General features: G+C 54.2%; 1 protein-coding gene across 2 annotated transcripts; it reads left to right on the top strand.

Annotated features, from left to right (window-relative positions):
• The first annotated feature begins 1,503 nt into the window (after window positions 1-1,503).
• Window positions 1,504-19,415, top strand: CLEC2L (C-type lectin domain family 2 member L). Of its 2 annotated transcripts, XM_087820985.1 has the most exons (6): window positions 1,504-1,687; window positions 11,652-11,726; window positions 13,974-14,140; window positions 14,943-15,043; window positions 16,528-16,640; window positions 19,372-19,415. In XM_087820985.1, exons 1-5 carry the CDS (start codon window positions 1,504-1,506, stop codon window positions 16,637-16,639), a joined length of 639 nt encoding a protein of 212 aa, XP_087677111.1. In that variant the 3' UTR covers window position 16,640; window positions 19,372-19,415. The 2 variants fall into 2 exon arrangements, with proteins under 2 accessions (XP_087677111.1, XP_087677112.1); XM_087820986.1 differs by lacking the exons at window positions 11,652-11,726; window positions 19,372-19,415 and having other exon boundaries at window positions 16,528-16,667.
• Window positions 19,416-27,041: the final 7,626 nt, after the last annotated feature.

Here is a 27,041-nt window from a genome sequence, read left to right as displayed (position 1 = left end):
GAAAACGCAAAGGCCCGGAGGAAAGGAAGAACAGAGTCAGGTGTGTCTGGGGCCACAGAGAGGGGGTAGAGGAGATGAAGCCTGAAATAAGTGCAGGGCTAAGGCCATGAAGGACTTTGTAGCCTGGTGAAAAAGTTGAACTTAATCCACAGGCAGAGGGAGCCAGGAACGACTGGTGAGGTTTTCACTTTAGGGAGATCCCTCTGGTGCTGAGACAGAGGGGCTGGATTGACTGGAAGCAGAGTTAACAGGACCCTTATGAGGCTGCCCCTGTGGTCAGACAAGAGATGAAATTGTTTTGCCCTTGGCCAGTGACTGCAAGAACAGAGAGAAATGGGCAGACCCAGACTTTGAAAGAGAATTCCTGTCCAGCAGGCCTGGCTCAGCGGTTAAGCATTGACCTAGGATCCAGGAGATGCAGGTTCAATTACGGGTCAGGGTACATGCCAGGGGTTGCGGGCTCCATCCCCAGTCCTGGGCGTGCAGGAGGCAGCTGATCAACGACTCTCCCATCATTGATGTTTCTCTCTCTCTCCCCCTCTCCCTTTCTCTCTTTGAAATCAATAAAGGCATATTTAAAAAAAAAAAAAAGGGGGCAGAATTCCTAAGAGTTGATGGGTGATTGGATGGGGGGTGGCGTGGGGGGAGCAGGAGGAGCTGAGGATGAGGCGCCATAGATGAGACTGGAAACAGGTGAAGTTCAGGGCCGGAGGCGTGGAGCCCGAGAGGAGGCTCAGCTGGGGGAGAGCGCCGGCAGGTGCAGCCACCGCAGCGCCCTGGCGCGGGAGTGGGAAAGCGGCCGACCACACCCTTAACCTCTTGAATTGCAATTCTCAGCCTAAACTGTTGTCAGCTGATACATAAAAGTCCCTGGCGCTCAGATGTGCAGTGTTCACTGAATCTGAAACGTTGCTCCACGTGCCCCCTGAGGCCCCTGCGCTCTCGGTGGTCTCGCTTCTGTCCTTTTATCTGTCAAAAGTCGGGGCGCTCTGCTCAGGCGCCGGGAGAGCCCAGAGGAAAGCCCCTCACCGTCCTGAGCCGCGCAGCTCCGGCCCCCTAAACTTTTTTTCCAGTTTAACGGACGGACCGGAGGCTGGGAGGCGGGGCTGGCTTAGAAGCCAGGCGCCCTGGGTTCAGGATCCGCGCTCCCCGCGCGGCGGCAGGTGGGGGGCTGGGGAGCACGGGGGTGTCGCCGCTCCCGCGCGCCTCCTCCGGCCCCGCCCGCCCCGCTCCCGCGCGCCTCCGCAGCTCCTCCCCCCGCTGTGCGCCGAGGCTGCGGCGGCGGGGCAGGCGCGGCGCGCAGGGCGGCGGGGCGGCGCGGGGAGCGGGCGCGGAGCCGGGCGCGGGGAGCCGGGCGCAGCCCCTGCCTGTGCGAGCCGCGGCCCCAGCCCACCCGAGGTCGGCCTGGGGGGCCCGCAGGGCGCGCGGAGCGCCGAGTGCGCGTGGGGCTGGGCCCCGCACCCCGGCCGAGGAGCGCGGGAGCGGCGCGGCGGAGCGCGGGGCATGGAGCCGGCCCGAGAAGCCCCCTCGCGCGCCCGGCCGCCGCCGCCCCCGGCCGCCCGCCCCGCGCCCGCCGCGCCCAGGCCGCGCTCGCCCGCCGAGGCGGAGGCCCGCGGCCCCGAGGGGCAGCTGCGGCGGTCGGGCTCGGGCTACGAGGGCAGCACCAGCTGGAAGGCGGCCTTGGAAGGTAAGGCGGAGCGCCCCCAGCCCTGGCCCGGCCGGGAAGGCGGGTCAGGGTCACCTTGGCTGGCCTCCCGGAGGGGACGCGGGGAGCACGGCTCTGGAATCCCGAGGACTGACTTCAGGGCAGTTAGGTGACACATGGGGGTGTGAGAGGGATGTCACTGGGGACCGCCTGTGGTTACAGCCTTGACCCTGCCCCGGCAGCTCGTTCACTCTGACCTTGGGCTCGAGCAGGTTCCACGCTCTGAGCCTCAGTTTCCTCATGAGCGACTGAGGACAGCTACTGTCTGGTACTCACCCGGCGGGTGCGTTGAGGGGGTGGCTTGACTGTGCAGTTGGAAAAGCGCTGGGCAAAGCGAGGAGAGCTGTGGACCCCAGAGATGCTGCCCTCGTCCAGTGGGAAGGGGGTGGGAGCACCTGGTGGTGACGGGGCCACTTAGGGAGGGGAGAGGTTGCCGGCCCCTGGCTGGCCAAGCGGGAAAGATTTCAAGTTCATGAGTTCTAGAAAACTTGTGTTGGCCACTGGTGGTGTGTGGTGTGGGAGATGCTGGAGTTGGCAGCACTGAGGGCCAGCCCTCTGGAGGCTTCTTCGTACTCCTGACACCCTCAGTCCAAAGGCCGAGGACCTGGGTAGCGTTACCTAGGGAAGCCCAGAGTCTGGATCACCCAAACCTTAGGGAGGGCGTGTTAGAAAAGGAGGGCTTCCTGGAGTAGGTTACCTCTTAGGAGACTTGGAGAGAAGGAAGGATGCAACAGGCTCAAGGAGTGACATGTTCAGGGACCAAGTGGCCAGAGCCAGCCTGTCCCTTGTGGGGAACTGAACTTCAGGATACCAGGATAGGGGGAGGGGCGAGAAGAGATGAGTCTGGGGGGCCCCAGACGGGAGTGGCCACTCAGGCAGTGCCAAAGAGTTTGGACTTCGTCCGAAGGAGCCATAGAGAGATTTAAGGCATGGAGCGAGACAGTGGGTTTGTCCTTGAAAAGTGGTGGTGTCCAGAGGGGTCAGACCAGGGCCAGGCCAGTGAGGAAGGTGGGACAGTGGCCAGAGGAGGGACGTAACCAGCACCTGGCAGGGTAGGTGCCTTGCGGAGGAGGGAGGGGTGGGGACGGTCAGGTCAGTATTTGGCCCGAAGGCTGGTGGGCCAGGGGACGTGGGCTGCCTGAAGAGGCCTGTGCGCGGACTCTAGAGGGGACGTCGGGTGCCTCGGTGGTGATTTGGGACAAAGGAGGCAAAGATGTTGGATTTGGAGCAGAGAGCTGCTGCCGGGGAGCCTCAGGCTGAGAAGAGTTGAGTGGACAGAGGCAGACAAACCCCTCTCTGTGATATTGTCTGCAGGTGCGTTGCATGGCAGGATTTGCCTGACCCTTCCCCCTCCCGCTTCCTTTCTGCCTGGTTATTTCCTGAAGTTCACGCCTCTTGCCTGTATTTCTTCATTCATTTGTAAGGTTTCTGCAGGGTCTGCCCTAAGCTTACTCTAACCCTGGTGGTTAGGGCCACATCAGGGTGGTGTGGTCTCTTTCAATGCCTCCAGCTTATTTCTGTTTCCTACCCAACTGCTGGGCCAACCACCTGGGAGTGAGGCAGGAAATGGCCCAGGGTCTCTTGGGACACTGAGTCTCCCAGCCCCTGGGGAGTCCACTCCCTGCCTGGTGCCTTACCTTCAGTCCAGCTTTTTCTTGATGTCCTGGCCTGTCTCTGTGTCTCATACTCCCCCTGGCGCTGCCTCCTCCAGTGTGTCCACCTGGCATCAGCCCCACCCTTGATGCCTGTGGTCCTCGGGGCTCAGCGTCTGGGGCCTATGGGCTTTCCCGCAGGTGTTTTAGGATCTGTAGTCTGAGTCCCTGTGAGGGGCCTCTCCTCTGCCAGTCCCCTGAGGGTCTCCTGGGTGTTCTCTGGGTTCCCCCGTCTCCTGTCAGAAGAGGGGAACTCGGGGACCAGCAGGACGGGTGCTCTCTAGGGTGCTGCGGTGTGGGCTGTGGGTAGGTGACTCCCCTCCCCAGCTCCCTTGACGTGGGCTCCTGCAGCCCTGATGGGGGCGCTGAGTTGAAATCCTTTGACTGCTGGTCTGCCTACCTTGAGTCCACTCCCCACCCCAAACTGGAGTCCGTGGAATGGGCCCAGTTCGCAGACACTACTGACAACACTGATGGATGAGTAGTCCGCCACTGCTGGGGGCCAAGGGTTTTGCAGCCTCTGCTTGGCCAGGCATGTCTGGAGAGAAACAGGAGACTTCTTGACTTGACCAAGCTGAACGGGCAGGGGGCCTGTGCTCCTTTATTATCACAAGCTGAATATTTATCAAACACCTACTACATGCCAGACCCTGTCCCGGGGGCTTTCCCAGCAGCTGTCTCATTCAACTCTCACGTCTACCCTTGCAGGGGGTTGATGAGTGTTATATCTGGTTTATAGAGGAGGAAACTGAGACTCAGAGAGGCCAGTGTCTTGCCCAAGGACACACGTTGGTGGCTCACACATGCAACCCCCTGTCAGGTTTGCCACAGGGCCCTCTGACCCAGTGAAAGCTCTTGGTTCCTGTGGGGACCAAGGACCTCGGGCTTGGTGAGGCGAGTTGCACAGAATCAAACTGTGCTCCGGACGTCAGTCAGTCTCCTTGTGCCCCTCAGGCGACCCTGCCACCTCCAGCACAGTGAAAGGAGAGGTTCTTAAGTCACATGGTTGGGAAGAGAGCCCAGGTCTTCAAGACTTTCCTTAGACCAATGATTAGCTTTATAAATAGAAAGCCAGTCGGAACTTCTCCTTGACCAAGTCTTCTCTCCTGTGGATGTTAACCTTTCCTTCCACCCCAGCCCCTGGGGAGAGGCGGGGAAAGGTGACCCAGGGCTCCCGCCTGCGTTCTGGGAAGACTGGAGGTGATCTGAGATGCAGATGTTTCTGGCATTGGGGGTGGAAGTTGGGGAAGGGGGCTGGGGGCACAGGAGGGGGACAGTGTGATTCTGCATATCTCAGGCTATAGATTTTTCAGTGCCCGCCGATTCTGAATTTTTAATGTTGAAAGTTCCTTAATGAGGCATAATCCCACAACTTCCTGATCCAAACCGCACATGCATTTAGCAAAGCCTCTTAAAAACTTAAAAATTACCAAACTCTCCATTGGATGGTTTTGAACAGTCAAGATTGTGCTCACCAGCCCTTGGCCCTGACAACTCCGAGGCATCTGCTGCGAGTCTTTGGGGCTGTGGGTATGAGGGTGATAGGATAGTGGTCTGGGCTTGGGAGCCAGCTTTTTCAGCTGTCCCTTCTAACATGAGGCTAAGTCATATATATTCATAAACATAAATAAACTGCACCCTAATAAAGGCCATTTCATAGAAAGAGGGATTGCTGAGTTAGACGTTTGTTTATGGCTTGAACTGTGTCCCCTCAAAGAAATGTGTTGAAGTCCTAATTCCCCCGAACCTCAGAATATGACTTGATTTGGAAATACGGTCTTTGGAGATGTAATTAGTTGAGATGAGGGCATACTGTGGTGGGGTGGTCTCCTAATCCATTGTGACTGGTGTCCTTATGAGAAGACAGTCACATGAGGACAAAGATAAAATTGGAGAAGGCCGTGTGACAATGGAGGCAGAGATTAGAGTGACCCATCTGCAAGCCCAGGAACCCCAGAGACCGCCAGCCACCCACCAGAAGCTAGGACAAAGCAAGGAAAGGTTCCCTACAGGTTACAGAGGGAGCACGGCCCTGCTGACACCTGGACTGTGGCCTTCTGGCCTCCAGAGCTGTGCAACAATACATTCCTGGTGTTTCAAGCCACCTAGTTTGCGGTACTTGGTCACATCAGCCGTAGGAAATGAGTACAATGTTGCTTGGATTGTCCGGCCCACAGCCGTCCTGTGAGAGCAGGCAGTGGACAGTGGCTTGGTTCCCTAGCATGACCTCTCTGTGTCCCCAGTGCAGCGTCCAGAGCGGTTATCCCCATGCGAGAACAAAGAGGCTCCGCAGTTCTGGTGATGTTGGAGCCGCACGTAGGTGCCCCTTTCCCTGGAGAGCACGTGTCCCTGAGAGCCCTTCCCACAAACTCAATTGAGTTGAAGGCCGACCAAGGACATTGTTTTTAGTGCCAGTGGGTGCTCTGTGACATGCAGGCAGTGGCTTGGCCCTGTTACAGGGACTCCAAAGGGGAGCAGAGCACAGCTCTTCCCCTAAAGGAGCCTGTGGGCTTATTACCACCATCACCACCATCATATCACTTAGCGCTGAAGTAGAGCTTCCATACCAGACACGGTTCTAAGTACCATATGTTGAATTCTCATAAAATCCTAAGAGGAAGATACTACGTTTGCTTCATTTTAAAGATGAGGAAAGTGAAATAAAATAGAAGCTGAGTCACTTTGCCAAGTTACTAAGTCATCTAGAAAGTGGCAGAGCTGGGATTTGAACCCCGGTGAGGTGGGTGGGTGAAGACACCGCGCTCTCGTGCTCCCTGCGCTGCAGAGCCAGCGTCACAGAAGAGAACGGGGGGCGTGGGCAGGAAGGACAGGCGGGGACCGCCCTGCCGTCCGGGGATCTGCCTGAGGACAGACTGCCCGTGGGGACAGCAGAGTAGACACAGAAAGAGCCCAGCCCTGGAGGACAGGTGTGAGCCTCCACTCTTACCGAGCCTGGAGCCACCTGCCTCTGGACCCCTGGTCACCTGCCAGCACCAACCTTGCTCAGAGGAGGGACTCCAAAATTTTTGTTGGACTTTCAGGGAAAGATGGCAGACTGAAGGCTTGTGTTTATTTTCTTTCCCTTCTGAAGCCCAAATACAGCGATGAAGGAGTTTTTAAAAGGCCACAAGGACCACATAAGAACAGGAGAGGTGACAAGAGCAATGAAATTGGGAGCTAGGGAACAAATTAGGAGAGAGAATGGGCTCCACTGGCAGAGGACCCACCTGTGACTCTGGGATGTGGGGGGCGGTCGTCACGGCAGGAGGACAGGTTAAGTCTAAGGAAGACTTAGACCCCCAGGTCCTCACCCCTTCTGTACAGCTTCTTCTCAGCCCAGCAGGTGCCTGAGGGCAAGTCTGGGGGAGAGGGTCTCTAGACACCAACACTTTAAGAGAACAAGCTGTTAAGGCGATGTTTACATATCACATGCAGAGGGTGGCCTCCCAGTTGCTTCTCCTGGCTAAGCCCCTCCAGGAGAGAGAACAGAAGAGCCTTCTCCAGGGACTCTGATCTGCTCAAGAGAAAAAACCCACAGAGGTCAACGTGCAGAGCCTTGAAGTTCAGCCCAGTTGGATCAGCCGGCTGTGACATCCCCCCAAAGTTAATAATACCCTCCCATGGTCTCAGAGACACCAGTGAACTCTGGTCCTCCTGCCTTAATCAGGAAGGTCTCCAGACATCCGAGGAAAGGCTCTAATATGGAAATTAGAGACCAAAACAAATGAACAGCAAAAAAGCTAGAGACTATACGAGGAGGGATAAACTTTCTGCCCCTCCACTCTCCAAACCCCTCTCAGTAATACCCTTAGGGAGAGGAGAGGAAGGATTGCATTATTAAAATAAGAACAGGATATTTTAAGGGGGAATATTCAGAGAACAGTAGCCACTAAGCCAAAAAAACACACAACCCCTTGGAGATTAAAAATAATAGGAGAGATAAAATTCAACAGAATGGTAGGAAGGTAAAGTTGAAAAAAATCTTCCAGGATAAAGCAAGAAGGCAAAAAGATATTGGATGAGAAGGGGGGTGGGGAGAGAGCAAGAGAAACTCAGGACCAATCTAAGAGGTGCAGCTGTTCCCAATCCTTTGTAGAGGACAAGACGGATGAGTTACTAGAAACACGATCGTGCCTTGCATGTCACAGCATGTTAAATTGCTATAAAAGTTTCTAGATACTTCTCAGTTTTGGTGTTCATCTCATCATGGAGGAGTAATGGTGTACAGACCAGCACAGGCCTGTAGAGATGCTGCTTCCATCTGTGTTTGTGTGTAACTTTGGTTTTAAAAAGGGACTTAAAAATAAGAAGGGTGTGCTCACTACTAGGATGGCTATAAAAAATTGGAAACTAAAAAGTGTTGGCAAGGTGGTGGAGAAATTAGAAGAGTTGTGCATTGCTGGTGGGAATGTAAAATGGTGCAGCTGCTGTGGAAAACAGTATGGAGGTTCCTCAAAAAGTTAACCATAAAATTACTGTAGGATCAAGCAATTCCGCTCCTAGGTATTTACCCAAAAGAATTGAAAACAGGGACTCAAGCGGATATTTGTATGCCCATGTTTATTGCAGGATTACTCACAATAGCCAAAAAGTGGAAACAGCCCAAGTGAAAATCAGCAAATAAATGGATAAACAAAGTGTATGTAGTCATATGATAGATTATTACTCAGCCACAAATAGGAATGAAATTCTGATACATTCTACAACATGGATGAGCCTTGAAAACATTATATCAAGTGAAATAAGTCAGACCCAAAAGGACAAATATTGTATGTTTCCACTTATATGAAATATCTAGAATAGGCAAATTCATAGAGATGGAAAATAGGTTAGAGGGTACCTGGGGCTGGGGAGAGGTGGGAACAGAGAGTTAATGCTTTATCAGTGCAGCGTTTCTGTTTGGGGTGATGAACACATTTTGCAAATAGATAGCAGGGATGGTTAGACGATATTGTGTGTGTAATAAATGCCACTAATAATACACTTAACATGGTTAAAATGACGATTTTTATGTTATGTATATTTTATCACAATAAGAAACTTTAAAAGACCCTATGTCTAAAGTCTAAAATGGTTCTTTTATTTTTTTAACTTATCTTTATTGTTGAGAGTATTACAGGTGTCCCATTTTTCCCCCCCAATTGACCCCCTCCACCTCGCTCCCACCCCCTCCCCAGGCCTTCACCCCGTTATTAACTATGTCCATGGGTTATGCATATGTGCATATAACTTCTTCGGTTAATCTCTTCCCACCCTCCACCCTCCTTCCCTCTTTCCTCTGAAATATGATCGCCTGTTGCATGCATCAATGTCTCTGCCTCTATTTAGTTCGTCAGATTCTTTTGTTCATTAGCTGCTTCCTAAAGAAGACCCTTCAGCTTTTCCTATAGTGCTGGTCTGGTGGTGATGAACTCCTTTAGCTTTTCCTTGTCTGAGAAGCTCTTTATCTGACCTTCAGTTCTAAATGATAGCTTTGCTGGGTAGAGCAATCTTGGTTGTAGTTCCATGTTTTTCATCACTTTGAATATTTCTTGCCACTCCCTTCTGGCCTGCAAGGTTTCTGTTGAGACATCAGCTGACAGTCGCATGGGGGCTCCCTTGTAGGTAACTAACTGCTTTTCTCTTGCTGCTTTTAAGGTTCTCTCTCTGTCTTTAACCTTTGGCATTTTAATGATGATGTCTCTTGCTGTGGGCCTCTTTGGGTTCCTCTTGTTTGGGACCCTCTGTGCTTTCTGGACTTGTAAGTCGATTTCTTTCCCCAGGTAGGGGAAGTTTTCTGCAATTATTTTTTCAAATAGGTTTTCAATTTGTTGGTCTCTTTCTCCCCCTTCTGGCACCCCAATAATAGGAATGTTGGGCCTCTTGAAGTTGTCCCAGAGGCTCCTTATACTATTTTCATATTTCTGGATTCTTTTTCTTTTTGCTCTTCTGGTTGGGTGTTTTTTGTTTCCTCATGTTCCAAATTGCTGATTTTATTTTCAGTGTCCGCTACTCTACTGTTGATTCTCTGTAAATTATTCTTCATTTTAGTTCGTGTACCCTTCATTTTAAATTGGTATTTTATTATGTTATCGATTTTCTCAGTTATTTCCCTAATAGTCTGCTTAAACATCCTTATAAACAAAATTCTGAACTCTGTATCTGTTAGCTTGCTTGGATCTATTTCATTTAGTTCCTCTTCTAGAGATTTCTTCTGTTCTTTCCTTTGTGACACGTTTCTTTGCTTCCACATTCTGGCTGCTTCCAGGTGTTTGTTTCTGTGTATTAGGTAGAGCTGCTGTGTGTCCTGGAATTGGTAGAGTGGCTTTGTGTAGTAGGTGTCTTGCAGGGTCCAGTGGCTCAGCCTCCCCAGTCACCTGAGCTGGGCCTTCTAGGTGCTCCCCTGTGTGGGCTGTTTGCTCTGACCTGTTGTAGTTGAGCCTTGGTTGCTGTTGGCGTCACTGGGAGGAATTGACCCCCAGGCCAATCGGCTGTGAGGACCAGCTGCAACCACAGCCAAAGAGCTGCTGTGCTGGAGACACCCCTGTGGAGCAGGATTTACTTCAGTGGGGCTTTGGTGTTCACCAAGTGCACCCCTTGAGTGTCACTCGTGGATGTGGTAGGGTTGTAATCCAGCGTGGTCGAGCCTGACCACCGGGTGCACTGTCTCTGGGGCCTCCCTGGAGGTGCACAGTCAGCCTGTGCCAGTGCCTTGCCCAGGGCCACCCAGCATGAGCTACTCAGCAAACCGTAGTTGGCTGCTCCTTGTGCTGGGCTTGGAGGTGCCCAGGAGAGGCCCAGCTATGAGCCAATGCAGCTGCCGCTAGTGCCAGGCCTGGGGCCGCTTATCAAGCCGCACGGGGCAGCTGCTGCTTGTTTGAGAGATTTTAGGAAAGTCCTAAGCATGAGGCCTGAGAGGCCACTTGCACAGAAAAGCCCCTGGGAATGGCCTGGAGGAGCTGCAGGTGGGGGGCGGGGCCTCCGGGAATCACGGGGCGGGGCCAAAGGTGTGAGCCAGGTGCTAGCGACTCAAACATGGCGCCTGCCTGCCGGCTGTGCGGGGAGGACTCGCCGCAGGAGCCATGGCCTCCGCCAGCCCTTCTGCCCGGGAGGAAGCCGCCCTCCGCCTCTCGCCCTGACTCCAGGCAGGTTAGTTCCCCCCGAGTGTCCCGGGTCCTTTCCGGCTGCTCCCGGCGCTGGGCTCAGAGGGAGCGTCCGAGTGAGTCCGCGCTGGGCCCTTTAGAGGAGCTGCTGGGGCTCCCGCGGCCTCCACGACCCTCAGGGACAGTCCCTGCTGGTTTCACAGCCCGAAGCTGTGGGGACATCTGTTCCCGGCCCTGGAGCCTTGGGCTGGGGGTCTGCGACCCCTCCGGGAAACCCCACCGCTGAGATTCCCTCCAGGGTTTCAACCGCGGCATCGGGTGTGGGCCCGCGGCCCCATCTCCTCCCCTCCTTCTGTTCTCGGTGCTTCCTCAGCTCCCTGGTTGTGGGGCTTCTGTTCAGCCAGATTTCAGGAGGCTCTGAGTGATGGTTCTGTATTTTATTTGTAATTTTGATGTGGTTGCGGGAGGCGGTGGGCACAACTGTTCCCTATGCCGCCAGCTTGTTTCTCTAAAATGGTTCTTTTCATTAAATATAAAAATGTTAAGGGGTAACAGAAAAATTTTCAAAAAGGGAGAAGACAGGATCAGGGAGGTTTTGTCAAGAGGCTGGAGGGTAAGACGAGGGCAGATTTCAAGAGGTCGCCATGGGGGAGCAGAGTTTTGGGAGCAAAGACCCAGCCGGAAGGCTCGGAGGGTGGGCTGCGGTGTTTCAAGGGGTCTGTGCGGCTGAACCAGGACCAGGGGGAGAGGCAGCGGGAGATTAAAGAATGGGCCGCTCTGCCCGGCTGGCGCGGCTCAGCGGTTGAGCATCGACCTAGGATCCAGGAGATCAAGGTTCGATTCCCAGTCAGGGCACATGGCCGGGTTGTGGGCTCGATCCCCAGCAGGGGGCGTGCAGGAGGCAGCAGGTCAATGAAGATATATTTAAAAAAGAAGAAAAAGAATGGAAAGCTCTGCCGGCTGCAAGAGGAGTTCAAGTGTGTAGCAGCCCTGGAGGGAGGGTGAATAAGCAGGGGAACCTGGGAGTCAGGACTGCTCTGGAACAGCGACTCTCAGCCCACAGTGAGATCAGAATCACCTGGAGCCCTTGTTACACCCCAGATGGCTGGCCTCACCCCCAGAGTTCCTCACTATTTTGACGTTGGGCTGGCCTTGGCCATTGGGGGTGGGTGGGTGGGTGTCCTGGAATTGAACCCTTTCTCTTCTCCTCAGACACCACCACCCGTCTCCTGCTCGGGGCCATAGCCGTCCTTCTGTTCGCCATCCTGGTGGTGATGAGCATCTTGGGTAAGTGTGATGTCAGAGCATTTATGCAATGCAGTGGGGACCACCTTATCAGAAGTGTGTCTGATTAGGTCAAGAGAAGTTCCAGGCAAACCAGGAATTCTGTGGGGGACAAAGTAAATAGAAAAACCGAGTATTAGTTTTGGAGGAGATTTTAGCTTAACATAATCTTTTCACACATCGACTCTACACGTCCCCTTTACTGAGCCATGCGTGGAAAGTGGAAATGGGACTTTGGGCCTCTTACATAGATGCCGTGAGAACTCAGACAAACTCGAGGTGGGTTAGGCAGGCAGTGCTTCTTGGAGGAGGTGAGTTTGGAATAAGGGCCTTTAAAGATCACATTCATTCAGTCAGTGAACATGCATTGAGCCCTGCTGCGTATTAGTCCCTGGGCTGAGTACTAGGGATTAAAAAATAAAAAACGATGGGTATGACATCTCCCTTGTGCATGTACAGAGGTGCTGTTGCCCTGGGGGGATTCCCAGAGGGGGAAACATGGGTGCCAGACCCTGAAGAATGAATGGGGGCTTCCTGGAGACCAGGAGGTAGAGGGAACAGAACAGCCCACCGGGTGGGGCCTGAGCAACAAGGAGTGCTGCGTGGGACTGAAAGGGGGGAGGAAGGAAAACGGAGGGCACTGTTACTATGGACCATCACCAGGAAATTTGGCTGCTTTTAATAGCTTCAAGGCAAGGTATGTCATGGGATCTGAAGGGCTTGCAAAGTGATTTCAGAGCCTTTGTCTTTAATCTTTGAGAAGCACCACAAGACCAGAGGTGGGTACCTCCAAATGGGCAAAAATCCACTGATATCAGTCCCGACCAGATCCTCGCCTACAGGGTGTGCACGACCAGCAGGGAGTTGTGTTTAGAAAAGAGCCTGGTGACCCTTCGCACCAGCTTGGGTTCACCTGGAACAATTATTACTCATTAAGCCGGTTCCTTTTGTCTTTTTGCAAGGTTGGGAGGTCAGGGCAACGTGTAAAGGTAGTATATTGTGATTTAAGTGAAAGACAGCAGTCTTCTCAGAGATCCTTGTGGAAAAGCAGTTTAAATGTAGCCACACTGTGGTCGATTCTCCCCAGTGGACCTGTAGCTCACTAAGCAGACATGCGCCGTGTCCACTAATTAGTCGGTGTCAGCGTGGCTGGGATCCCCATGGGCTGGAGTACCCAGGGCCCGTTCTTGGCTCTGTCCTGGTCTACATTTAATCAATCACTTGCATGAAAACAGAAAATATGCTTATAGCATTTGTAGGTGATATAATCCAAAGAGGGATGTTTAATATGACAGATGAGTAAAAAAAATCAGATTTAATCTAAGATCCTTCATTTGGATTTGAAATTGATTTATACATGTTCTGGCCGCTGGGGAGACCTGGTGTGGAGAGAGATCATATGAAAACAATCACAGTATGGCTTAATTCCTTTTGGCAAGAAGGCCCTTTGAGAATCTGATGGATGCTCTGGGCTTCCTTCCCAGGAAAGTGCACGTATGCACATACCCACAGACTCTTCTCTCTGAACAGTGTGCAGGCTGGGGAGCCCAGTGCAGCTGGAAGACAGCGTGGTGATTGCTGTTGCTGGTGGCAGCACTGTGATAGTGTGGGCACCCTGCAGACAGAATGGAGAAGGGTCTGTATAGCAACCCCCGTTAGGAATCGTGGAAGAGACCTTATCTGTTTAAGCCTGGATAAGGGAGGCTGCTGTACTTCAAGTGGGTGCTACAGGGAGATCTGGACAGCAGGTCTTGGATCACAGGAAGGCAGGTTGGAACTCAGAGCTGAAAAGGAACTTCCGGCAGTTCAGTGGTGGAATGGGCTGCCTTGTTAGCTAGTGGGGCCATGGCCAGTGAGGGTGGGGCCGGCGAGGGCGGGCGCATTGAGCCTGCAGATGGTACCCCCCCGGCTGGAGAAAGAGCACGTGTTACGTGGCCTCCAAGTCCCTTCCAAATCGGAGTTTCTGGGGTTCCATTGCCTTGAAGAGTTGGGGGAGAGAGGTCTTAAGCCAAGGGCTAACCTGTCACGTCCCCTCATGGTGCCCCCACAAGCCTCCCAAATTCCTCTTCGTGTGGCACCTAGTCACCCACCTTCTCCCTGCCAGGTACTGTGAGGTGCTCACCTGAGAAGGCGGCACCGGAGCCGTGTCAGTGAAGGGCACCAAAGCCGAGGCCGGTGGAGGGAGCCCCTGGAGCACGCGGGGTTACTGGGGCCGGGCGGGCTGTGGTGCTGAGCCCCTCTTCCCTGCAGCTTCCAAGGGCTGCATCAAGTGCGAGGCGCCCTGCCCCGAGGACTGGCTGCTCTACGGAAGGAAATGCTACTACTTCTCCGAGGAGCCGAGGGACTGGAACACGGGCCGGCAGTACTGCCACACCCACGAGGCCGCGCTGGCTGTGATTCAGAGCCCAAAGGAGCTGGTGAGTGCTGGGGAAGGGCCCCCCAGGGGATCCCACCCCTAGGCCTCGGCGTCCCCATGACATGTTCCCGAGCACCCCCGGCCAGTGTGCAGGTGGGCCCCCCAGGCTCCGAGCAGGCCCACGAGTGGCTGTGTCCACTGCTGTGGTGAAGGCCAACTGTGTCATCTAGGCTGGTTTGCTGAGCTCAGGTCGTATTGTACTATAAAAATTACAAATGAATTATAAACACACTTCACTTCCCTTAGCCCCAGTCAGGCTGTGAGCTCTCATGTAACCTCCAGAACGGCCTCACCCACAGAAATGTGAAAGAAACGCGGTCAGTGAGTCTGTTGGCTGCAGTGTGTTGCAATAAGAAATAGCAGAGACCCTAAAACTCACCTGTTTGTCTGTGATATGCAGTATAATAGCCCCCTTCAGAGAAAGGCCCAGAAGGATGGAGGTAGAGGGACAGTTGACCTAAGCGTCAAGGTTTGTCCCAGGTGTCTATCGAGTGGGCGAGCCCAGGCTTCCTGTGAATGGGGGCTGCTGAGCCAGGGGTACAAACCTTGTGCCAGGCTTCCTGGGCCGGTGGCATGCTCCCAGGGCCGGGTCCCTTGGGGGCCATTACAGGCGACCGCTGGGAGGTCAGTGTGAGTGCAGGGCATTCTGGGACCCCAGCGCTTCGTTTTTGGGGTGCAGTGAGGCATGTCCCTCTCGGCGTATGTATGTTTTGGGAGTGTCTTCCGTGCTGAGGTCAGTCTTGGGAAGCGTGAGCAGTCAGGAGCCCATGTCTGACTCTGCCTTCCCTCTTTCCTTGGTGCAGGAATTTATGTTCAAGTTCACGCGGAGGGAGCCCTGGATTGGCCTACGCAGAGTGGGAGATGAATTCCACTGGGTCAACGGGGAACCGTTTGACCCGGACACGTGAGCTGAGGCTTCGGCTTCTGGCCACCAGGCTTAGCTCGGGCAAGGCCTAGCTGCCTGGGCACCCCTGGTTTTGTGCTAGCTAGAGCTGCAGCCCCTAGCTTCAGTGGGTGTGAGAGACCAACGCACGACAATGGGATTTTTTGTCTCTCGCCCATGAAGTCAGCATGGTTTGGTGGCTCTGCTCCGTGTCATCGGAGTTTTCTGCCACCAGGTCCCAGCCTCTGCCATCCTGTGACTACCCTGTCCGTGCGGTGGCCTGTCTGCCTGGCTCAGTGTGGCTCAGTCCCAGGGGGAAAGAGAAGGGGCCTGTGCCTTGGCCAGAACACACCTACACGACAACACCTGGCCGCAAGGGGGTGGAGATGGGGCCTCTATTCTGGGCAGCCACGTGCCACCTAAACACTCATACTATGCAGGAAAGGGGATCTGAGCCTTGGCACTGTGAGCATGAGAGAACACCCCTCCTGGGGGCATGGAGGTGTGTGCGTGGTGGTATTGTTTGTGAGATCCCCAGGGGTGGTGGGGTGATGGTGGCAGTGGTTAGGGGTGGTAGGGTGTATGGCTGTGGCACTGGGGGTGGTGCCAGGTGTGGGGGCAGTCTAGGTCAGGGAAGTGCAGGGAGTAAGGGAATGAACCCCAGCTTTCAGTCCAGACCCTATGGCGGGAGTAGACCATGAGGAGGTGGGCAGGGCACCTCTGCTGACCTGACGAGGACCGTGCCTATCCCTAGGGTCCCCAGCAGCCTACAGGGGCAAGCAGCCTGGTTGGCATTCCTTCCCTTCCCCCCTCTCCCGTCCATTTTTGCCCATCTCTCCTCACTGCCTTTTCCTCTCTCCCCCTTTCCTGCTCCCATCTCAGATCAGCGCTGCTGAGGGAGTCTTGCCCTTTCTCTCCCCTTATCCCACCTCTGGAAGCTTCCTCCTCTCTGAGCTGGGGAGAGCCCTGGAAACTGGTCCCCACCGTGCTGACCACCTGGCACCCAAGGGCCTTGGGACTGCATTTCCTGACACTGAGGTGGCCCTGCTCCCACACTCACTCTTGGGGTCATTCTGATGCCAACTCTTGTGAGACCCCAGCTCTGGCCTTGGCAGGGGGCTCTAAGTTCACCAGGGTGAACGAAGAAACCTTGAGACTCAAAAGGACTGACTTTAGGCAAGGAGAACCCTGCCCCCACAGGTCCCTGAGTGGCGTCAGTGACTTCCTGGGCTGCACAGCCCCCGTGTTAAACACGGGTCATTCAGGTGCACCCCTAACCTGTGAGGTCATTCAGCTCAGCTCAGCTCTTCCCATGCCCGACACTGTGCCATGGGGAACCCACTGTTCAGGAGCTGACTGTCTAGGGGCTGGGGGACAGACAGACAGACACAGGTACCTGTTGGGGGGCTGGAGGAATGGCCTGGAAGGTGACCCAGAGGGAGGGGCAGATACCACGGGGCCTCTGGCCACCCAGGTCCTGAGTGCCTGGTCTCTTCTGGCCCCAGGTTCTCCATTGCGGGCCCAGGGGAGTGCGTCTTCGTGGAGCCCACCAGGCTGGTGTCGACGGAGTGTCTGATGACTCGGCCCTGGGTGTGCAGCAAGACGGCCTACACGTGAGGTGGGTCGGCCAGCCCAGCCCAGGCTCCTCTCCAAGGCCAAGCAGTGAGGAGGGTCACCGCGGCCCCATGACCCTCTCCCAGACCCTGAGCCCTGGGTCCTGGTCTCCTTGGCCCCAGGCAGGTCCTGTGGCTCAGCAGTTGAATTCCACATGCTCAGTAGGGTATGCGCCTGTCCCCCCAGCACACACACACAAGCACACAGTGTCCACCTGTAGCCACCTAACAAGTCCCCCTGGCCCATTCTGGAACATTCCTTCCTCACATGGCCCTGGTACTGACACTGCATTACTGTGGGCACACTGCCCCTCCCCCTGTCATTTCTCTCCTGGTTGCTGGGGGACAGGGAGGGAAGGCTCCCCCTCACCTGGGTCCCCCACAGCCGCCTCCTTGCCTTGCCCAGGCCGGGTTCTCCACCAGGCCCCTGCCATGTCTGCGGTGCTGTTGTGTTGGTCACTGACAGAATAAAGAGATGACTGGCATCCAGAGAAGTCGGCTGCCATTTGTTCCAGGGTCGTGGCTTGGGGGAGGGGCAGAGGGGCACAGCTCTGGGTTCCTGTCTGTGGGAGGCACCGCCAAGCTGTGCTTGAGCTAGCTTGGCAGGTGGTGGTGCGCAGGAACCAGGGACAAACACATTCTGTGGCCTCAGGGCACCATTTCACTTTGCTTGGCCCCTGAGTTATTCTCAGGTGTCTAGGGGGCGTGCTCCTTCATTCCTACTCAACTCAACCAGACAAACGTTTACTCACACCTACCATGTGCCAGACACCACGCCAGGCATGGGGATCAACAGCTTTATCCCCCGAGGAGCACGTAGGGAGCAGAGGAACCAGCTTGGAAAGTACCAGAATGTTCTGGAACATAATTCTGAAACATAGCTGAGGAATGGTTTATTCTGCCTCAGAGGACGGTTAGCCACGGGGAAGAGATGATGTTTGATAGTTTGTACAGGTCCTAAGGCCCTGGTCTGCCTGGGGGTGGGGGCGTTGGTAAGAGGGGACATGAGGAGGGTGGCAGTTCTGCACCTGAGGAGCTCCAGTGCCCCAGCCCCATCAACACACACACCTGGACCTGCAGAGCAAGTGGCGTTGGGGCCCAGGCCTCCCCAGCCTCCTCTGGGTGTCATGCGGATGGCCTGCCTGTGTGAATTTGGGTCCTGGCCCACTTTCAGAAAATAGCTCGTAGGGAAACCAGGTCCAGCTCTGCTCTGCTCAGTCCATTGTTGGGTTTCAGACAAAACTGTAACTTGATTTTTTTGATCTTTTTGCATGCTTTCTAGAGTTTTAGTAAAATGTGGGTATTTTGCGGTTTTGTATCTTGTTATTGGGGAGCCAGAGGGAGGTGGTAAAGAAGTTAAGGGAATTAAGTGTGGTGGTGGGCCTGTGGGGGTGGCAGGAAGCCCGCCACCCTCCCAGCACCTGCGGGAAGTGTTGAGGGGCTGCAGGCTGAGGAAGGGACCGGCTGCTCCTGCTGCTGGGGGGGGGGGGGCTCCTCTCACTCATACCTGTTCTCAGGCTCGCACAGGGTCCTCCCCTCAAAGACAGCAAGGCTCCAAAGCCTAGTGCCCTGCTTTACATTCAATTCTCACAGAAACGCCCTGAGGCACGTAATGCTCCACGGGGGACAAAGCTGTACCCTGGCAGGGTCCCAGGGCAGGAGGAACAGTGAGCTGAGCTCTTGTCCTGCCCTGGGGCTTCCGGCAGGAGAAACCAGCAACAGGTGGGCCGGGGAGGAAGCAGTGTGACAGGGACCCCGAACCCACACCACCTGGATCTTATTTTTCATCCAACCATCCAACCCGCTGCCTGAAGCTTTCAGGCACACTGGCAACTTCCGCTTTCCTAACCTTGGGTTCGTCATGGGACCACACGCAGTCTAATCTGTTTAGTAAAAGGAACTCATGACTCACCCATGTCCTAAGAGTTTTTCTATCTTAGTTCCTACAGACGAAAGGAAACACAACACAGAAACGAAACAAAACTACTGGCGCGCCAATCCTCAGAAATGTAGAAAATCCTGCCGAAGCTTATAAACCAGCCACGTGCCCTCTCCCCCCTGCGTGGGCCCCAGTCCCCAGGGTTTGCTGGGCGGCGGAGCCCGGTGCAGTGCTCCTGGCGGCCACAGGGGGGCAGCACCGAGCACACTGAGCTCGGAGCAGGCTACGGCTCCCTCCCAGGGCACATTTGAACCCCAAGCCCAGCCCTGCTCCCCTGCAACTCTTGGAGCCCACAGGCTGCCTGACAAAGACTGAAGCACGCAGACGTCCTTTGGGAAGATGGAGGGTGACAGGGAGGACTCTTTAAGGGAGGACACATTGGGTGGTAGTATCTGGTGCTGTGCTAGTGAGTTAGTGTTTGCTTAGCTAATCCACAATCCTGCAAGGTGGGCACCATCCTTGTCCTTATCGATGAGGAAACAGGCTCAGAGAGGTTAAGCGACTTACTCTATGTTACACAGCTTGGAGGTGGTGGAGGCAGGGTTTGAACCCAGACCCATCCCCACAGGGCCCTGGGGGAGATACTTATGTGGCACAGGTGTGTCCCCCCCTCCTCCCCCAAGCCAGCCAGCCAGCTCTGAAGAGGGACGGGAGGGGGTGTGTGTGTGCCTGTGACGGGGAAGGGGCTACCCGGGGAAGGACGTCTGCCTGCGTGCTCACAGGCGATTCTTTTTCTGCACACTGTAAATTACCCCCGAGTAGGCATTGCTAGTGACGACTTCTTTCTCTTTGTTCAGGGCCCAGCTCCAGCCTCCCTGCGATGCCTTCAGGACAGCACAGCCCTGTGACCACGCCCTTTCCCCAGCACCTCCAGCACTTAACACTGAGCCTTTCACATGGCCCATCTGTCACCTGCGACTCTCTTTGCGTCACCTGACCACTCCTGTCATCTGATTATAAACCCTTGGGGAGCAGGACTGTGTTGTTGGCCTCTTGGGCACACATGACACACAAAGATCGTTGTACGTGACAATAGGACTGTACGCAGCGTCATTAACCGTTTGCCACGGTGGGAGAGAGCGGTGGCTGCCGGCCTCAGAAGACTTGTGATTTTGGCTCTGGTGGGCATGGCATGATTTTTAGAGGCACAGCAAAGATGAACTCTTGAATCTGTTCTGCTTCAGCCGAATGAGCTCATGCACATACTGGGTGGGCCGGGTGGGAGTGACCGGAAGTACAGGGGCGGTGAGGGAGAGCTGCTCAGTCTCCAGTGGCCTTTGCATTATACCCGCAGCCCAGCTGATGGGGAGACGGCTATGAGTGGGACCCAGGCCGGGGAGGGTTTCCATCAGCGAATGGGGCTGGCTGCTGAAGGTTCCTGGGATGCCCGGGATATCGTGCTAATGTCACTGCTGTGACCTGGTTGCCAGAAGTGCCCACTGCCTGCTGAGTGCTTACAGCAGGAGGGGTGGAGGCCAAGGACATAGCTGCCTCTTTCCTCTGTCTGTAGCCAGCTCCACGCTGGGAGCAAGGATGAGATTGAAAGGGGGCATCCAGGAAGCCTTCTGCCACACCCATCCGAGCCCCCACCTCTGCTAAGGCAGCCGGGAGTGGACGTGCACTAGGCCTGGCTCCAAAGACCTGCCCTGGTCTAGTCGGGGCGCTAGCTCTTCCCCACAAGCTCAGGCTGCTGTGCTGAACCTCTCTGACCCTGGGCTTCACCCCTATAAAGAAATCATGCCTGCCCCGCCTACCTAATAGGGTTTTGAGAATTTAGATGTCAGGGATTTCAGGGCTTAGAAATGATCGACCCTACTCTCACTATCCATGAGGCCCACAGAGGTTAAGTAACATGTCCAAGGTCACACAGCTAGTGGCAGAACTAGAACAGGTCTTACGGCGCTCCTATTTCCTGTGGATTCTCTTACTGCACAGATCATGCTTTGTGTATTGTTTACTTGTTTGCCACCCATGTGGAAATTAAGCTCCTAGAGGGCAGGGATCCCCCTTGCATACTTGTTTCTCTAGCACCTGGTACATACAGAAGGTGCTCAATAAATGTGTGTTGAACTAAGCTGATCTCGGCTGCTGGTTTGAGTGCTGTTTCCTCTACACCATGCTCTCTCTGGTCCTGGAATCTGCATTTCCATTCAGCTGTCCACAAACTGAAAACCTTCAGGTGTTTTTGAGAAAAAAAATAAGATACCAGCCTTGTGACATCCATTCTGGACCTTACAGTCGAGAGCACAGGACCCATTTGAGCAAATGCATACACTTCTAAGGCAAAATGAAATACCAATGACAACACTAATCAAGAGCCTGTCAGGGCCAAACACCGCTATGCGGTTCGCACACAAAGTGCTCACTTAGCACAGTGCCTAGTCCACAGTAAGAGCTCAATAAAAAACCATATCCTCAGAGGCATTATTTTATCTCCCGCTTACACAGTGCGGTGCGCTGGAGATTCAGACAGGGCTCCGGGAACCTGCCTGCCCCGTAGGCTTCAGCAGTCCAGGGTGCTGTCCTCCAAAGCCACCGGTCCACACGGGGAAGCGGGCGGCGCTTCTCAAACGCTTCCTCCTGGAAAGGACTTGTGCCATCTTCCTTGGCCAAAGCCAGTCATTGAACAGCTAACTTCAAAGAGGCCAGGAAATGCAGCAATTCCAGGCGCCAGGAGAAAAAGTGACAAAATCTTGGTGCCCAGCCGGGTGTGGCTCAGTGGTTGAGCAACCCACAAACTAAGAGGGCACTGGCTGGATTCCCCCTCAGGGCACATGCCCTGGTTGTGGGCTCGATCCCCAGTAGGGGGCGTCCGCGGCCGATCAATGTTTCTCACAGAGATGTTTCAGAAATCTATCACTTTCCCCTTCTCTCTCTAAAATCAGTAAAATATGTGTGTGTGTATATACATATATATACATATATATACACACACGTGTATTTTAAATTTTTAAATTATAAATTTTTTTTTCCTCAAAACATTACAGATGCCCCCTTTTCTCCCCAGTGACCCATTCCACCCTGTCCCACCCCTCTAATAAAAATATATTTAAAAACATCTATGGTGCCTGGCAGTCCAACCCCTGAACTGCATTCTGTGGGAGCCAATACATTTAGAGCCCTGGACGGAGCACAGCTGTTCCCATCGCTGACCTTAGTTGGGGCCGTGAGCCAGAAAGAGACCTTTACTTTGCTAAACCTCTGAAATGGGCGCATTGTTCCAGGAGCTGGTGTATTCTAATGCCCTACTCAACCTACATTAGAGTTAAAGAAGTTAATAAGGTAGGCTAATTGCTATAATAAACAATCCTAAAATTTCAGTGGCTTAAACATAACAGAAAGGTTTATCTCTTGCTCTTTTGTGGCTTTGTCCAGTGTGATTTTATTAGGAGACAACAACCTGGGCTTTTGCCACGTGGTGGCCCCACCGTTCTATAGCCTTTCAAAGCCCATCATCGGATCTTCCACATCTGGCTAGAAACTGAGGGGAAGAGTGTAGATAAGCGGCTGAGTTTTTTTTTTTAGGGTTCAGCTCTGGCCATATTTACCTGCAAAGAAACCTAGGAAATATAAACCTGTTCTGCGCTCGAGGAGATGACTTTGGGGACTATCCAGCCACTTTGCCACAATGTAATGTTACCCCATTTCACAGATAAGAAAGCTGAGGCATGAGAAGAGGTTGAGTGATTTCCTGGCTTTCAGGGTTCAGTTCCTGGGATTGAACTGGAACATGGCTGACATCCAAGTCCTGCTCTGAGTGACCCTGCCATCGATACCCCCTCCTCTCCTAATGCCTCACCTGCCCGTGACAGTCCTTCCCCCTCAGAAGGCCTTCCCCCTCAGAAGGCCTTCCTCCAGGACCCACTTTCCCTCTGTTCTGGCCTTTTATCTACCAATGGGGAAGTTTATTCTCTCCAAGCAGCCCCATCCAGGGGCTTAGCCTGCAATGCATAAGGATGCGGAGAGAGCCGGTGCAATGAAATGTAGGAAGACAGTGAAACAGGACAAAAAAAGACATAAAAGCAGGTGTCCAGTGGTTTCTTTCCAAGGGCACCTGTCGCCCAGGGTCGTTTTAGAAGTGCAGCCGAATGCAAAGTGTCCCAGGAGGGACCACAGACCTCCGGCCATATACCTCCTACGGAGCAGCACTTAGCAAGTGGGATGAGCTCAGCTCACATTTGGACGCAGGCCTGGCTCCTGGGCCGCCTCTGCCCTGTAGAGTGAGCCTTAGGGGTGTTGCTGGGATTTTCCACCCTCACGCAGAACCAGCCAGCATAAGGCAGGCTGGGGAGGAAGGCAGGCTGGGGAGGAAGGCAGGCTGGGGAGGAAGGCAGTCTCCTAGGAGGAAGTTTGCGGGTCCGGGTGCGACGCAGTGTGCGGGGCGGCGGGTCCAAGGCGCCTTCTTTACAGCTGAGCACAGGCAGAGGGACTGAACGCCCAAGGGAGGAAGTCACGAGGACACCCACCCACCCGTGTTTCAGTTACACTTTGCTCTTAGCTTGGCCGCTGCTTTTACACTTACGTACTATTTGCTTAAGCTTAGCTGTTCTAGAAAGTGCTAGAAAACAGGTAAGTCAGACTCTCACAAGACACACACCTGGCTGTTTGGAACAGGCTCCTGGGCCTGACGGCCTCCACCCAGAAACACACCCCAAAGCCAGGGCAGTGTGGTGACGCCGGCCGAGCCCTGTCCCTCGAAAGCTGAAGCCCCCGGGGGCAGAGTCCCAAGCTTGCAGCCCGGCAAGAGCAACATTCAATTGCTGCTGGGCCCTCCGCCCGGCTCCTCGGCTCAGCGGGGAAATGGGGCTTGTTATGGGCGTGTGTGCGTCTAGAATTCTGATTCCTGTTCATCGGTTCGAGGGAGCAACTAAGACAGCCTGAGACTTGTTACCCCAGGATCAAATATGCCCGAGGGAGCGTACCGACAGCGGTCAGTTGTATTTCTCTCTTAGATTAAATGAGTTTCCAAAGTCACCGGTGGAGAGCTCCTGCTCCACAGCTGCCCTGCGTCCCGCGGACGCCCTCTCGCCTCGCTCTGCCCGCTGCTAGGGGCTGGGACCCCCAGAAGCACGTCCGTAATGTACAAAGAAGGGCGACAGAAGAGTCCGTCCAAGTCTCTTGCCTGGATTTTTACGGAACTCGGGTTTTGGCTCAGCTGGACTTCACCCACGATCGAATACTGCCCGCGTTTGGGCTCCGCGGGTCTTACCTGAGTCCTGGGCGGCCGGAGAGTGGACAGGGCGACGCGGGCTGGTTGGGCGACGAACATGGGCCCAGCGGTTTGTCCGCTTCTTCAGTGCCTGGCACAGTGGCAGACGCCCTGGAAAGGGAGATGGAAGAGGAATCCTTACCCGCGAGGATGCTGCGGTTTTGCGGGGAAGGAAGGAGAATCAGGGAAGAAGTTCGACAGCTATGCACAGGGGGCTGGGAACACAAAGGACACCTACCTCATGGGGAGGGAGTTGGGGGCAGCTTCCTGGAGAGGGCCCGGCTGGTTCTTGAAGGGCACAGGGGCGAGGAAGCCTGAGGGTCCCAGACAGGGAGAGGAGCTCTGGAGAGTGGGAGGGAGGGAGTGGGCGCAGCGGCCTTTCTCCTGCGGCTGGAGGGAGAGCCCACTGGAGGGGGGGATGGAAGGGGGGGGTGGAGGGAGCTCCGTAGCCACCTGGGGGGTGGGGGCTCCGTGAGGTTCCCAGTGAGCCACAGAGGGAGCCAGGAGCGCGGGTGGCCGGCCCAGGTGCGCAGGGCTGGGAGGCCTCCCCAGAAGTTCTGGGAGCCCGGGTGCAGGAGCAGGGACGTGGATGGTCGACTCCAGCCACAGCAGGGAGCCGAGGGTCCGGGCGAGAAGGTGGGTGGGCTCCTGGGGAGCAGTGAGAGCAGGAGGCACGGAAAACGGGGGGCAGGAGCCGGGCGGTCTGAGGCCGCAGGACGCTGGCCACGGGAGCCCTGATGAGCGATGAGCGTCAGGTGAGGGGCCTCGTGCGCCGCGGGCGGGCGTGGAAAACGGCACAGCTGCGGTGGCCAAGGGAGCGGCTCCTGCAAAGGTTAAGAATTGCCATACAACCCACGCAATCTTTTGTATGCACCCAAAAGACCCGAGAGCCAGGACCCGGCGCTGGCACGCTAGTGTTCACAGCAGCGTATCTGCAAAAGCTGGAAGGTGGAAACAGCTCACTTACCCCTCGAGAGGCGAAAGGAGAAACAAAACGTGGTCCACACACACGGGGAGCGTGTGGGTCTTCAAAGGAAACGGACACACGCAGCCCCAGGTGAATGTCGAGAGCTTGTTACGTGAAATAAGCCGAGAAAGTAATAGTGTGATTCCACTTACACCAGGGAGCGGAACAGCGAATGCAGAGCCGGAGAGTGGGAAGGTGTTTGACGGGCACAGAGCTTCCCTTTGGGACGGTGAAGGTTCTAGAAATAGGTGGTGCTGATGGTCGCACATCGCGAATGTATTAATGCCACTAATTGCACACTTTGAGATGGTTAAAATGATAAACTTTGTGTATGTTTTACCATTAAAAAATGCTGAAATCATGGGACGCCACAGGGAGAGGAGGGTGTGGGGTTGCTTAGCTTCCCGAGGGGGCTGGCAGTGGTGTGAGGGCCAGGATGGGGTGTGGAGCTCATGGCTGAAGTTGGGGGCCCCCAGGGAGGGCCCTGGTGAGGAGGGCGACCAGTGAGGCACCGCCTGACACTGGAGTCTGGTGAGAGGGCAGGACTTGGGTGCAAAGGAGGGCCACATCCACACCCAGGTCTGGGATGAACGTCGGAGAGCTCCCACAACAGCAGATGACAGCAGGGCCTCAGGCCTCAGGGGTGGAGTTTGGAAGCAGACAGGTTTGAAATGGCCCAGAAGAGGGAAAGGGAGCTAGGAGACCTCCTCTGCCCAGGTGCACAGGAGCTGGTAGTGAGATATCTCCAGGCCCCTCCACAGCCACACACCAGGCATCTTGGCAAATTTTATTTATTTAGAGAGGGGAGAAGAGAGAGAGAGACATCAATTCGTTGCCTCCTGTACACGCCCTGACTGGAGATCGAACCCGAAACCTGGGTCTGTGCCCTGACCGGGAATCGAACCTGCAACCTTTCTGTGCAGGGGGCGATGCTTCAACCAACTGAGCCACACCAGCCAGGGTTTCTTGGCGGATTTTTAAAAAAAATATTTTTTAATGTTTTTATTGTTTCCAGAGAGAGGAGGAAGGGAGAGGGAGTCATTGATCGGCTGCCTCCTGCACACCCCCTACTGGGGATCGAGCCCAAAATCTAGCATGTGCCCAGCCCTGGAATCGAACCTCGATCTCCTGGTTCATGAGTTGACTGATGCTCCACCACTGAGCTAAGCAAGCCGGGCTTGGAGAATTTTAAAAGCTGCGGTGGGTTATAAACATGTTCAGATGCATTAAATAATTTCGGAAGGGCTCCATAACTTCTGAAAGGTGCCACTCGTAGCAACAACCTCTTCAGTCCCGTGACTGGTCTGGTTCTAGAAGAAATAAGCCAGCCAGGCCGCGTGTACAGTGATTCCAAACAGTTTAATGTAATTCCAAGACAAAGTGTGATTACATCGCTACACATATACAATATGCATATGTGAGTTTACAGATTCCAATTAATAACTCGTTTCACCTCAGAGACCGAAAAAATGATCAGAAAGAAACTGTGAGTAACAAGCTATAACATAGTTCACCACACGGGACCCCCTCTCACCCTACAGTTAGTAATATTACAATTAAAATAACTATATTCTTCTATAATTTTTTTTCTGTTAAAATCATCTCATAAATTTACAATGCTATTATTAGTTTCCAAGACTAATATAAATTCACTCCATTTTTCTACAACGAAAATGATTATTAATTTAGAAGCACACGACGTCATGATGAAAAACACAAGCATTTTTTAGTAGCAAGGACTTGATCAGTTAAGAATTATTTCTCTTGTAAAACATTCTAAAGCCAAGTAAAATATCCATTCTTATAACATACCTATAATATGAGGCTAAGGGGTAGGTTACATAGAGGTCTACGACACATTGGTTTGTCTTTTAAAAAAAAAAAAAAAAAGGAGACATTTATAAATAAAAAAGGAGAGCGGGACAATTCACGTAGGAAAGAGAGGTACACGAGAAAATACTGTTGCACGCAATAATTTTCACAAAGATTAACGTGGATTAACACTTTTTATTACAGAAACCGTACAGTGAAGGAACGCAACAGACCAGGGCTTCCGTAGGGTTATTGAGCTGAGATGACCTGGTAGAGAAACCTCTAGACGAGATGACCTTGGGGAGGGAGCCACGTCCTTGGACTGGTGACCGAGTGCCACCTGGTCTCCTCTTCCCTGTTCTTATCCTGGGGCGTGAGTCTTCCATCCAGAGTGTCCCAAATCCACGGGCAGTTGAAAGGTAAACATTTCTACAGATCCGTTCTCTTCCCATCCTAATGGATACCATTTTTGGAAACGT

The sequence above is a fragment of the Miniopterus natalensis genome, chromosome 10, assembly GCF_054644295.1.
Source record: "Miniopterus natalensis isolate mMinNat1 chromosome 10, mMinNat1.hap1, whole genome shotgun sequence".
NCBI classification, from domain to species: domain Eukaryota; kingdom Metazoa; phylum Chordata; class Mammalia; order Chiroptera; family Miniopteridae; genus Miniopterus; species Miniopterus natalensis.
Note: the sequence above shows the minus strand (reverse complement) of the source record. Positions and strands in the feature narration are given on the sequence as shown.